The 13624-nt window shown below is 42.5% G+C and overlaps 1 protein-coding gene across 3 annotated transcripts in view; it reads left to right on the top strand.

Annotated features, from left to right (window-relative positions):
* The window catches only part of THADA (THADA armadillo repeat containing), a 144218-nt gene that overhangs the window by 27243 nt on the left and 103351 nt on the right, over nt 1-13624 (top strand). For all 3 annotated transcript variants that reach the window (XM_080998114.1, XM_080998113.1, XM_080998115.1), the window contains exons 19-23: nt 195-331; nt 601-747; nt 3089-3246; nt 4911-5020; nt 12716-12848. In XM_080998114.1, coding sequence (XP_080854240.1) covers nt 195-331; nt 601-747; nt 3089-3246; nt 4911-5020; nt 12716-12848 — 685 coding nt within the window. The remainder of the gene's footprint in view (nt 1-194; nt 332-600; nt 748-3088; nt 3247-4910; nt 5021-12715; nt 12849-13624) is intronic.

The following is a 13624-nucleotide window of genomic DNA, read 5'->3' as shown; positions in this document are numbered from 1 at the left end:
TGAAGGGGGTTTCTAACTACATTCAGCAGAGCGTGCTTAGAAGCCTCCCCACAATCAGAAATTTTCAATAGGCTATTCTAAGCTGCAGTGTGGATTGTATGATTATAGTAAAGAAATAAGAAGTATTAAAAATTATCATAAAGTTAGTGTTGTTATTTTGTCACAATGAATTCCATTATTTTCTCTTCTTACAGTAATTTGACCCTGATTCCTGAATGGAAAGAGGTGGTGGCAAAGCTTATTCTGATGTCTTATGAGCTTTCTGCTGTAGTGTCTCCAGTAGTTCAGAGTTCATCACCAGAAGGTCTTATTCCAATGGATACTGACTTGGGTAACCCATGAATATTTCTAAAACTCCTGGCACCTCTTGGTGCAGTAGTTTTATGTAGCTTGTTCTTTACCAAAACTGTCTTCAGCCTTCTTGCTAGTTCCTGTTATTATCTCTCAATAGTGGGGTTCACTGTGCCATTTGGTTGTTCAGGACATAGAACTGAAAATATCTCCTGAAGAGAGGTCCACTCAGTGTTGTGGGAATATTGAAGAATCAACTGTTGTTTGGAAAGTGTTTGTTTTTAAGCCAACTTTCTCTGTTCTCCATAGACAGTTCAGAGCGCTTGCAGTTGATTCTGCGTGAGATACAGCCACGTGATACGAACGATTATTTCAGCGAAACAAAATTGTTCCAAGAGCGCTGCAGGCTAGACTGTACCAGTGAGGGAGCGGAAAACATTTGCACTGAAATTAGAGGTAATTTCAGGTGAACACTGTGTGTGTGTGTGTGTGTGTGTGTGTGTACGTGTACACGTGCAAGGGAGAATGGTGGTGGTTGAGGTTAAGCATCTTTTTCGTGTCCCCAGCTTTCTCTCTTTATGAAACAAAATGGCTTATAAATGGTCTCTGTTAGAAAAGCCCCTGCCCGCTGGATTAACTCTGCTGCCTACTATTTTCGTCTGTTTTGGGAAATCCTTTTAAAAGTTGCTTTTCACATCAAAACCACTGGGTGGGGTAGTTGAATTTCACACACTTATAAATGGCCTCCGTTGGGACCTTCTTTTCAAAACAAGTAAAATGCTGGGAATGTTGAGGTAAAAATCCATCTATGCCATACGAAGTTAATTTTAAAAAATTATTTCCCCTCCCTTTAATTCCTACAGTTTCATATTCATGCATGTAGTTTTTAATAGCAATAGATGGATTGGTTGAAAAAGGGATTGTTTCTCCTTTTTAAAAGTCTTTTAACTGAATATCTGCATTTTTAATACTTTGGGCCAACACACCTCATGTAGCCAACCTTATTTGTGCGTCCCATTGGTGAGGTCTGACTTTACATCAGATTATATATATATATATATATATATATATATATATATAAAATTATATATTGCTCCAAAGGGATTATGACATATTTTTGCTGATGTAGCAGTGATCTCTTCAGCTGACCCAAAACAACACACAGTGGTGTCCTGGTGAGGTACACACAGTGGTGTCCTGTCTATGTTAAACTTATTCCCACATTGTTTCATTGCCCTGGTCCATTGAGAGGAAATCACAGGTGAAAACAGGTGTGTATATGGTTTTTTAGATCTTGCCCTGCACATGGAAAAGGATGTTGCAAGAAACAGATAAGCCTCTGTATCTAGTACCAGGGTTTTTTGTGTGTGTGTCATGCTAATCAGACTGTGGAACTGGGACGATGCTGATCACCTGTTCAGAGAGGGGACTGGCTTCAGGAAGCCAAGGAGATCTCTAATGTGAGGCCTGGGAGCCTAATCAACTGTTTGGCAAGAGAAGCTGAAGGCCTTCTGAGCAAAGACATGATGCCTGCTTTCATTGCCTGAGATCCTACGCCATAGAGTCATAGAATGGTAGAGTTGGAAAGGACCCTGAGGATCATCTATTCCAGTGCCCTGCAGTGCAGGAATATGCAGCTGCCCTATATGGGGATTGAACCTACGACCTTAGCGTTATTATTCATGACTTCTCTCGCTGTACTGACTTAGAACCTATAATAATAATAATAAATTATTATTTATACCCCGCCCATCTGGCTGAGTTTCCCCAGCCACTCTGGGTGGCTCCCAATCGAGTGTTAAAAACAATACAGCATTAAATATTAAAAACTTCCCTAAACAGGGCTGCCTTCAGATGTCTTTTGAAGATAAGATAGCTGCTTATTTCCTTGACATCTGATGGGAGGACATTCCACAGGGCGGGCGCCACTACCGAAAAGGCCCTCTGTCTGGTTCCCTGTAACCTCGGTTCTCACAATGAGGGAGCCACCAAAAGGCCCTCGGCTCTGGATCTCAGTGTCTGGGCTGAATGATGGGGATGGAGACGCTCCTTCAGGTATACAGGACCGAGGCCGTTTAAGGCTTTAAAGGTCAGCACCAACACTTTGAACTGTGCTCGGAAACGTACTGGGAGCCAATGCAGATCTCTCAGAACTGGTGTTATGTGGTTCCGGTGGCCACTCCCAGTCAACAGTCTAGCTGGCGCATTCTGGATTAATTGCAGTTTCCGGGTCACCTTCAAAGGTAGCTCCACATAGAGTGCATTGCAGTAGTCCAAATGGAGATAACTAGAGCATGCAGCACTCTGGCGAGACAGTCCACGGGCAGGTAGGGTCTCAGCCTGCGTAACCTAGACATAAAATGCCAGCAACACATGCTAGTTGCAAATTCTGGTCTTGGGGAATCTAGTAACATAGGAAGCTGTCTCAGATTGATTCAGACCATTGGTCCATCAAGCTCAGTATTGCCTTGGCTTAAGTGGCAGCAGTGGCCGTCCAGGGTTTCAGGCAGGAATTGTTTCCATCCTTGCCTATTTACTTTATTTAACAAAATGTATGCACTGCTTACTAGAACGAAAGGTCTCTTAAGCGGTTTACAGTAGGCATTGTAAAAATATTCCTTTAAAAAATAAATAACGTTGAAATATTTTTTTAAAATGTCATCCGCCATTTTAAAACAGTGGTATACTGAAATTGTGTGTCAAAATTTACCTGCTAAAATTGCATGCCTGGGTTGCCTTGCTGGAACAGAAGTCTTTAGCTGTCTCTACATATATCCATTATACTTATTTGTTTAAGATGAAGAACAGCAGACATGTGACGTAACGGCTCAGATGGTGCTGGTTTGTTGCTGGCGAAGTATGAAGGAAATATCATTACTTTTAGGCAAGTTGTGTCAGCTTCTGCCTTTACAGGCGCTTCCCAATTGTCCGGATGCACTGATAACAGTACAGCAGGTAAGACTATTTAATATTCTGTGGTTTGAAATCTTCTGTCCTTGGAACTGTATATGAAGTATTGGAATGAATTACTGTTGGCCTTTTGTCTATCACATCTTTCTTTTTATCCTGTCTTGCTGTTTTCCAAATAATGCTGACGTTTTATGGACAGACACGTGGGCGGGGGGGGGGGGGAGGTGTTGGCTAGATGTTAACAGCAGCTGTGCTTACTTTAAATTTCAGATTCTTTTAATTGGTTCACTTCTCTATAATTTGGCATCGAGAAGTAGCTCAAAGGATTGTTTTAAGAGACAAAAATATTCAGGGAAGATTCGTGACTGCTTATACCAGGGAGGAATTTTGAATAAAACAGTGCTTTAGCACTGCAAATTGTTTACTGATTTTCCATTTAGGTACATTTAATTACTGTTTACACTGATTACCAGTTACGATACAGTATTCTCATAGGTGAGCATTTTAGAAAGGGCACTTTCAAGTGTAATCTGAAGTTGCTATTCAGGCTATCCATACTTGGGGAGTCTTCCATTTATTTAATGGAGGGGGGCAGTCATATATCTATCCATTAAACATTGAGAATTCGTTTAACTGACTTCAGCTTCACTTCCACTTATATGTTTCTCATTTGGCAAACGGCAAGGTGAGAGCCGATGAAATTGCCATTTTAGTATAGCTTTTATGGTCTGTAATTTTCGACAGCAAACACATTGATGGATTGAGGGTATCGTGTTCCCCACAGGCTGGATGACAGAATTATGCCCATTCAGGGCTGCTTTTCTAACGCCCCCCTTCCCTTTTTTTAAAACCTCACGGAGGCTAGCACACCATCTGGGACTGTTCAAGAGAACGGACTACAGTGTTTACAAGAAATTAGCTTACCACAAGTATTTCATTTGGAAATATTTTGGATTTATTAGATTTCTGGGTTTAATTGATGACCTTTTCCCTTTCCCATATGGTTTCAACCAGACCAGTTTCCATCTTGGCAGTCTGATATACACAACATGTTTTCCTCCTCTTCTGTCAGCCTTTCTCAGGAGGCTAGAGGTGGGGGGAACTGGAAGGTCAAATCCTGCTCCTGCAAAGGCATTGCCATTGTTTTAAACTTCAACCAGCTACTTGAAAGGGTACTGGTGACCAACTGCTTAGTGTATCCCTTGCTTTTTGGCTATCCTGTGCGCAGGGAAGTAGTGCTAATATTTTTATTTGCACGTTGTCTCCAGCAGATGTTTACATCTGGCTGAGAGCTGTGCTTGGACCTCTTACAAGGCCCAGGGAGTGTGGAGTCATCAACAATGTACCTCCACCATCGGAATGGTTCCCCACCCCTGACATATGGCATGATTGGGATCACGCTTGCCCTCTTTGTGTTTACACATTGGGGAAAGATGGCACGGGCGTGAGCTACCAGCTAACCAGCCCTCTAAAGTATAAAAAGCAGCTTTTAACAACTAACGCATGTAAGCAATGCTAAGAGTTGCTGTCAGGAGAAACAGTGCAGTTGATTTATGTAAGTAAACTCGGGAGCAGACCATAGGTTTCAATGGGGCTGTGTAAACAATTGCATTGGCTCTGTCTGAGATACCATTCTTCTTAGCTTGTCAAAAGTACTTGTGTGTAAAATCTTTGCAGTTTTCTTAAGAAAATCCAAACCGTTTTTCTAGGTGAAAGAGATTGGGGAGTATTTCAAGCATCACCTTCTGAAGTCAAGGCACAGAGGGGCGTTTGAGTTGGCGTACGCCGGTTTTGTAAAGCTCACTGAAGTACTCTCAAGGTAAACGGCACCAAAAGTCACTCTCTTCTGTAGCATTCAAACTTTCGTGCAGGCAGGAAGTCACTTATGTGGATATGAACTTGCTTTTTCATGGAGTATACCATAGTTTTAGCTCCTCCCTGCACACCCAAATATCATATTATCTAACCAAGACCTCAATGTTTCCTTGGCTCTTTGTTCCTCGATATACCTGCTTTCTGGTAACTAAAACCAATCCAAAGCAGGTAGCCTTGCCGTACTTCCAAAATATGTGAAAGGAAGAATGTGTTTCTCTTAATTCACGTTGGGAAACTTGTGGCCCTCCAGATGTTGGGACTCCTAATCATTTGCCATGTCTGAGGCTTATGGTAGTTGGGATCCAACAATTTCAGAGGACCACAGGTTCCCCATTCCATGCTCTGAGGTAATTTCATAAATGTGAAGCAGCCTTCCCCACTTCAACATCTCCCTTGTTCTGCCTACAGCGTATCTTACTTATTAAACCTTTCCACAAAAATACTCAAAAGACAGCTTACCAAAAAATGTGCAGGCCGTATAATACAAGAGCCACTAACTTTTAGCTTTCCAGATGTTTCTGAACTACAGCTTTTATTGTCCTTGATTATTGGTCATGTGGGCAGTTGCGTGATTTAAATGCAGAAGGATGTTCTGGTGAGTGGTGAACCCATCCCTCAAGCAGTTTCTCTCTTCAGCTTCTTCCCCACACCCCAAAGCTGTTTTTCCTTCACTTCTGGTATTGGAGCATAAATGGAAGAAAAATGATACCTGATGTCAGGAGATGGACTACAGGGAGTAAAGCAATGGCACTGAGCAGGGTTCAGCATCCCTTGTCTGTGCCATTTTCCTAAGCCTGACAAAGTGTTTATGTTCAAGTTACTTCAGAAAAAACAAAACTGCTGTCCAGCCTATTAAATGCTGAGATTTTGAGGAAACGTGGAATAAATTCTCTTCCTCACCCCCCTCTCCTTTTGAAAATGAGTGATACATTTACAGCTTTCGGAAAAAAAGAAAAATGTTTTGCTTGGAAATTCTCGCTGCTTTTCATTGGCTGATGTATAAATCTGATAATTTATAAAGGTGTACAAAGGCCGACTTACACCCGCTATGATGAATCGTCTTTTTCCATTTCATTTTAATTAGTTCTCCCACATAAGAACTAAGCAAAGTCAACTTCATTTGGGTGCAGTCCATGCTGTCAGGGCCGAGCCATTGGCCACTGTCGGAAGGGAGTGAGGAGTTGGGCCGGGGAATCAGAGGCAAGGAGCTAGCCAGGAATCAGAGCCAAAGAACATAGAAGCACACCAGAGCCAGGAAAACTGTTGTTGCTCAGGCAAAGTCCCATCTCAAACAGGAAGCCTTCTATAGTGCTTCCTGTCTTGTGGGACCTAGTGGAGAACTTGGATGGGTATGGTCAGCCCAGAATCTGAGGACTTTTCAGAGCTGTACGTCCATTGCTCCAGTGATCACCTGAGGCAGTTGCCTAGGGTTTTTTGCCTGTTAGCGATTGCATGTATTAACTCTTGTACGCCTCGTGTTGACATTATAATGACTACATTAGGGGAATAATTTCCTGGGTTGCTTTTATCTTAATAATAATAAAGGTAAAGGTAAAGGTACCCCTGCCCGTACGGGCCAGTCGTGTCCGACTCTAGGGTTGCGTGCTCATCTCGCTCTAGAGGCCGTGAGCCGGCACCGTCCGGAGACACTTCCGGGTCAGCGTGACGAAGCTGCAACTGGCGAGCCAGCACCAGCGCAGCACACGGAAACGCCGTTTACCTTCCCGCTATAAAGCGGTCCCTATTTATCTACTTGCACCCGGGGGTTCTTTCGAACTGCTAGGTGGGCAGGAGCTGGGACCGAACGACGGGAGCTCACCCCGCCGCGGGGATTCGAACCGCCAACCATACGATCGGCAGGTCCTAGGCACTGAGGTTTTACCCACAGCGCCACCCGCGTCCCTACTTAATAATAATAACGATTTATTATTTATACCCCACCCATCTGGCTGGGTTTCCCCAGCCACTCTGGGCGGCTCCCAACAGAATATTAAAAACACGATAAAACATCAAACATTAAAAACTTCCCTAAACAGGGGAATGTCTTCTAAAAGTCAGATAGTTTTTTATTTCCTTGACATCTGATCGGAGGGTGTTCCACAGGCCGGGCGCCACTACCGAGAAGGCCCTCTGCCTGGTTCCCCGTAACCTCACTTCTTGCAGTGAGGGAGCCACCAAAAGGTCCTTGGTGCTGGACCTCAGTGTCCGGGCAGAACAATGGGGGTGGAGATGCTCCTTCAGGTATACTGGGCTGAGGCCGTTTAGGGCTTTAAACAGGCATAGGGAAACTCCGGCCCTCCAGATGTTTGGGATTACAATTCCCATCATCCCTGACCACTGGTCCTGTTAGCTATGGATGATGGGAATTGTAGTCCCAAACATCTGAAGGGCCAGAGTTTGCCTATGCCTGGCTTTAAATCTTAAGGTAGGAACTCTTTAGATAGGAAACATGATTCACTAGCTTTTAAACCACCAGTCATACTGTGAACAAATGCTTCCTTGGCCATTAAAAGGCACTGTGGGATTTCTATATACAATGCTGGTCTCTTGCAGTGACTAAGAAGAGTTTGGATTTGATATCCCGCTTTATCACTACCCGAAGGAGTCTCAAAGCGGCTAACATTCTCCTTTCCCTTCCTCCCCCACAACAAACACTCTGTGAGGTGAGTGGGGCTGAGAGACCTCAAAGAAGTGTGACTAGCCCAAGGTCACCCAGCAGCTGCATGTGGAGGAGCGGAGACGCGAACCCGGTTCCCCAGATTACAAGACTACCACTCTTAACCACTACACCACACTGGCTCTCTAAGATTTTATGAGCTGGTGTTTCAGATTTCATCCCCTCTATTAGTTAAATAGGTGGTGAACATCTGTCCATCAGTTTCACATGCGCACCCCCCCCCAAAGCAATATTGGAATAATACTATGGATAATACTGGTAATTTATGTGGTTGTGGCAAGAGAGAAGATGCAAAAATGCTGAACGCTAACTACTGTTACTAGCAAAAATTGAGGCGACCTACTATAGAGGCCTTCTAGAAGAAAATACTGTTTGGGTTGTATCCGACTGAGCCGTGTTCGTAGACCCACTGAAATAAATAGGATTGATCCTATCCATTGATTTCAGTGGGTTATGACTTAAGTTGGATGCAATCCTTTATTTTCTTCAATTATTATTGTATTATTTGTAAAGATAACACATGAAGAAACTTGTTGGCCGTGACTGAATTTATGTCTGAAATAATATCCCATTGAGAAGCCTACCAGTTTTGCTCGTTGATGAATAACATTGTACATTCTGTTTTATACTGTATGCCCACAGATAAAGCGTCATTTTAATTACATTGCAAAATTAAGTTATCTTTAGCACATTGTTGGGGTTTTTTTTGGGGGGGCGGGAGTGTACAGCTGTGTGGCAAAAGGTGCAGATTATGTGGGACGTTTATTGTATTCTCTGAAAATGCCTGGAGTCGCTTCTCCGCCTGCACAGGAGATTGTTTAAACTGGCAAGAGGAAAAGTAAATCAGAGAAAACCACAAAAGCCATTTGCTGAATTAGAACCAGAGCAACTTACACATTGGCGAGCTGTGTGATGTTTTAATTAGAGGTTTTGGAGATTAAGTATGATAAAAATTAGTCGCTTGTTCCATCTGATAGAGATCAGGAGTCAGCATGGGCAAAGACATGCTTGAGTTAGCGACTGCCATTGCAATGTTGAAAAGCTCTTTCCCCTCACTTGCCACTTGCTTCTCATGGAAACGACTTTTCAGCCTTCCCAGAGGGTTGTGCTATTGCCAAGTCAAAGGGAGTAGCCTCTTCCATTTTCAAAGTCAACAGTTCTTACTTGTTTTTACTACTTTGGGACTACCAGAGTTTTGCTTGCACAAAAATGTGGGAGCTGTAGCGGGTGACCTGAAAGGATTGTATTACTTCTGGCATCATCAAAGCAGCACAATGTCGTGGTGCTAAGGATTTGTCAGATTGCATTTCTGTATATTTTTCCTCTTTCTGCTAGCCCCAGCGGGAGGGAGCTTCATGTTTGTTCAAAGATAAGCCCAACAACTTTTGCTTTCAGCTATGTGGTAGCTTGGCTATATTTCTGTATTACTTTCTTGGTGAATTCCAGGCAAGGCCTAGAGCTGGTTTGCATGCCACGCTAACCCAGCCATGAGATAATCGTGAACATACCTCCCCCCACCACTTTTATACAGCTTCCTCCCTCCCCTGCAGATGCCGTTTGTGGCATGAGCAAGTCCTAGAATGGCTTGCTGTGTGAACCAGAATCATGGTTTGTTTCAAATGAGTGGCAAGCCAGTAATAAACCAAGATGAGTGAACAATCAATTGATGTACATTACAAGATTTTTGAGTTCATATATCTGTGTGCGTATGTGTCTTGGTGAAGAGAGAGAGGAATAATAACAATAATAATAATAATTTATTATTTATACCCCGCTCATCTGGCTGGGCTTCCCCAGCCACTCTGGGTGGCTTTCAACAAACTATTAAAATACAGTAATGCATCAAACATTAAAAGCTAAACAGGGCTGCCTTCAGATGTCTTCTAAAAGTCTGGTAGTTGTTGTTCTCTTTGACATCTGGTGGGAGGGCATTCCACAGGGCGGGTGCCACTACCACGAAGGCCCTCTGCTTGGTTCCCTGTAACTTGGCTTCTCACAGTGAGGGAACTGCCAGAAGGCCCTTGGCGCTAGACTGAGGAAATATTATGGGGGAAAAAATGGCTATCATTCAAGGCACCCCAGGGTGCCACGGCACACTGGTTGAAAACCACTGAGCTAAACCGTTGTTTGGCTGTGCTTGAACGTCATGCTGGTTTCTAATGTTTCTGTATATTTTCTGTCATGCTTACAGTGCACATGCAGTAGGCTGCTTAATTTATTGACCCAGGATGCATGCACGGCAGCTTACAAAAGAATAATAACATAGTTAAAATATAAAGAACACTTGAAGCAAAGCTAGTCTAAATGGCAGCAGATAAAAACAAATCCAGAAAAGCAGATTAAAAACAAAAGTCACAAACCCAAAGGGCTCTGCAAGAAAGAAGTCTTCAGTAAGCGCCTGAATAGTTAAGGAGAAGGGGAGCAACAGATCTCAGTGGAGAGGATATTTCCACCGTCTCTGTGCCACCACCAAAAAGGCCCTGTCATGGAGGGGAGGGAGAAGAACAGGGTGACATGCAGTTCTAGGATAGATCTCTGTACAGAAATTTTGCCTATGTTTATATAGCACTATCTGAATATGAAATTCACTAGTATAGCACTTTTAGTATCCACAAATTTAATTTAAAAAACTTTAGATGTTGACATCTTCCTAAGTTGTTGCATCATGAATGTGTCTTTAAAAGTTTAAATACTTATCCCAAACTCCATACTAAAGCCAGATGTGTGGCAATTTTGTCTTACTCAGTTGCTTAAAATCTCTTAACAGGTGTATCAGTATTGTAGTTCCAAAGCAAGGTAGTTCTATATCACTCACAGTTTATTGCTCTTCATTAAGGAACCCCCCTACCCCAGTCCCAATATATACCATAGACACAGGAACATATTTTCTTCACAGTTCTGAAAAATAAGCTAATATGGCTTTATAAGGTCTCTTACAACTTGGAATATACACATGTGTAATAATCGTGTCTTGCAATCAATTGGTGAGTGGACATTATTTTGGCTCAGATTGCAGTTTCATTTGCCAGGGAGAACCTGGGAGATGGCATGCAGGCTTTTAAAAATTAGAAAATCTTGTCGTTTTAAACATGTGTCAATGAGGTGTGAGAACTGGCACTGCTGGAAAGGTTTACCTGCATGAGCTGAAATTGGACATGATTGATTGTGCTTTATGCACCTTTAATTACAGATGTGCTGGTGCATGAATTTCAGTAAGACTTTCAGGATATAAGCAGATTCCTCTACTCCTTTCTTCTTTTCAAGTACTAAGGCTTCCCCCATACATTCTTAGGTGGAAGAAGACGAAAGGACTAGATGAGGCCATTTTTTAGTTGTATGTTTTACATAATTAACAGTTGGTAAAATGAGTTGAGATTACAAGCTTGGAAGAAAATTAGGGTTGCATTCAACTCTGTCAAACTCAGAGTAGACTCATTGAAATCAGAATACTTAAGTTGTTGTTAACTTTGCTGTCTGGTCTTTGACCGCAATAAAGATTGATTGATTAAATACTTAAGTCCATTAATTTCAGTAGGTCTCTTTTGCTCACAGTTTGGCCAGATACAATCCTTCGTGTATAAATATACAACAATCAGTATATAATAGTGTAAACAGATGTTATATGGAATAACTCAACCTCTTGGAAGATGTAGGGGATGACCTGTGTTTCTTAGGGGATGTGGGATAGGAAGAATGAGACCCTTTTATGTGCTGCTCTTATTAGCATTCATATAACATCTGAAGCCACATACTTTCATCTCTTGTGGAGCTAAGCAGCGTATCTGCTTAGCCTGTTTTTGAACAGTTTGCATCTTCTGCAACTAGCCTTAATTTATTGAGCTGTTTCCTTAATGTCATCTGCACTGCATTTTGGAAAGTATGTGAAATGGGTAAATACTTCAGTTTGACCAGCTGGCTGAACTATATTTTGGGCTGCGCATGGCATCCAGGTAGAATTTGAGGTTTTGCTCCTTTGCTGGAGGCTATTCCTCTAGTTTGGCAGAAATATTTCTTTTTAAGACTGTGGTGCAGAAAGGCTTTATAGGTTATGCCAAACGGTGTAACTGCAGAGGAAAAATACTTCACGGCAAGAGAGCACTTCTGACACCACAACAAAGCACCGTTATAGCTCAGCCTCGTATGTAGAAGGTCCCAGGTTAAATCCTGGGTGTCTGCAGACAAGGCTGGGAAAAGCTGGTGTCTGAAACCCTGTAGACGCTCTGCCAGCTGGTATAGACCAGACCAGGCATCCCCAACCTTCAGCCCTCCAGATGTTTTGGACTACAATTCCCATCATCCCTGACCACTGGTCCTGTTAGCTAGGGATCATGGGAGTTGTAGGCCAAAACATCTGGAGGGCTGCAGGTTGGGGATGCCTGGATCAGACTAATGATTAGGCAGTTTGGTTTGCATCCTAAAGTCCTCTTGGGAGAAATTGACATGAGCCAGTTGTTGTTGTTTAGTCATTTAGTCGTGTCCGACTCTTCATGACCCTATGGACCAGAACACACCAGGCACTCCTGTCTTCCACTGTCTCTCGCAGTTTGGTCAAACCCATATTAGTAGCTTTGAGAACACTGTCCAACCATCTCGTCCTCTGTCGTCCCCTTCTCCTTGTGCCCTCCATCTTTCCCAACATCAGGGTCTTTTCCAGGGAGTCTTCTCTTCTCATGAGGTGGCCAAAGTATTGGAGCCTCAGCTTCAGGATCTGTCCTTCCAGTGAGCACTCAAGGCTGATTTCCTTCAGAATGTGTAGGTTTGATCTTCTTGCAGTCCATGGGACTCTCAAGAGTCTCCTCCAGCACCATAATTCAAAAGCATCCATTCTTCAACATGAGCCAGAGCTTTTCCAAAAAAGGAGATTTCACTGATACCTTAAGATCATTAAGTGTTATGTATCCTGATTTCCGTGTTTTCAGTTGTAGCCTTTCATTTGTTTTCATGCTCCTGTTTGCCTTGCAGGTGTGACGATGAAAGCCTACACAGGCTGCCAGAGCAGTGGCTGTGCAATGTACTGGAAGAAATCAAATCTAGCGATCCTTCTTCTAAACTATGTGCCACTAGACGCAGTGCTGGGATTCCATTCTATATACAGGTACCTAAGATGCCCTTCTAATCTTAAAACAATTGCAGTTTCTTCACTGGATCTGCTCTAAGAGCTGCAGGATTGTCTTGAATATTAAAATGTGCATGGGTTGTCTTTGGTTCTTCTTCACACACACACACACACACACACAAAAAAAACTTAGTTACAATTGTGGGTAACAGTACAGTAGTCTCTACACACCTGTCTTACTTTCATTGAACCTATGTCAGCCCAGATATAAGCAGAGGAAGAAATTCCGAGCACACCTACAGTATGGAATATCATGGGCTCCATTTAGGATTGTACAGAACGAAACAGTGAGCAGAATCTGGAATGTAGCGCTGGACAGTTGGCTGTCATTTCCTGAAAATAGGTTACTTTTTTGCTTCAGGGATAGCATTTATTATTATTTTTTTGACTACGACTAAAGATCTGGAATGAGCTTCAGCTTGAAGAAATATGATGCACCAAATATGCGTGCTACTTTTTGGGAAGCGAGCAGCAACCTTGAAAGTCAGGCTATAAAAATAGACCTTATAAATACCTAAGATGAAAATGACAAGAGTATATGTGTACAGAAGTACAAACCTTCCTCATTCCTTGTATAGCTTCCAAACCGGGTTGCAAGTGCTTTTTAAAATTAATCAAATACTTATTGGCTCTCTCCAGTTGCATAATCCAAAACAGATAATGTATTATGAATGAAACTAACATAATTAAGACAAGTGACAGGTTCTTTCTTAATGGTAACCATTTTTTTTTAGTTTTCCTGAGGTTTTTGCTTC

Source organism: Podarcis pityusensis, assembly GCF_964106645.2.
Source record: "Podarcis pityusensis genome assembly, chromosome: 3".
NCBI lineage: Eukaryota > Metazoa > Chordata > Lepidosauria > Squamata > Lacertidae > Podarcis > Podarcis pityusensis.
This window is presented reverse-complemented; position numbering and strand designations above follow the sequence as displayed.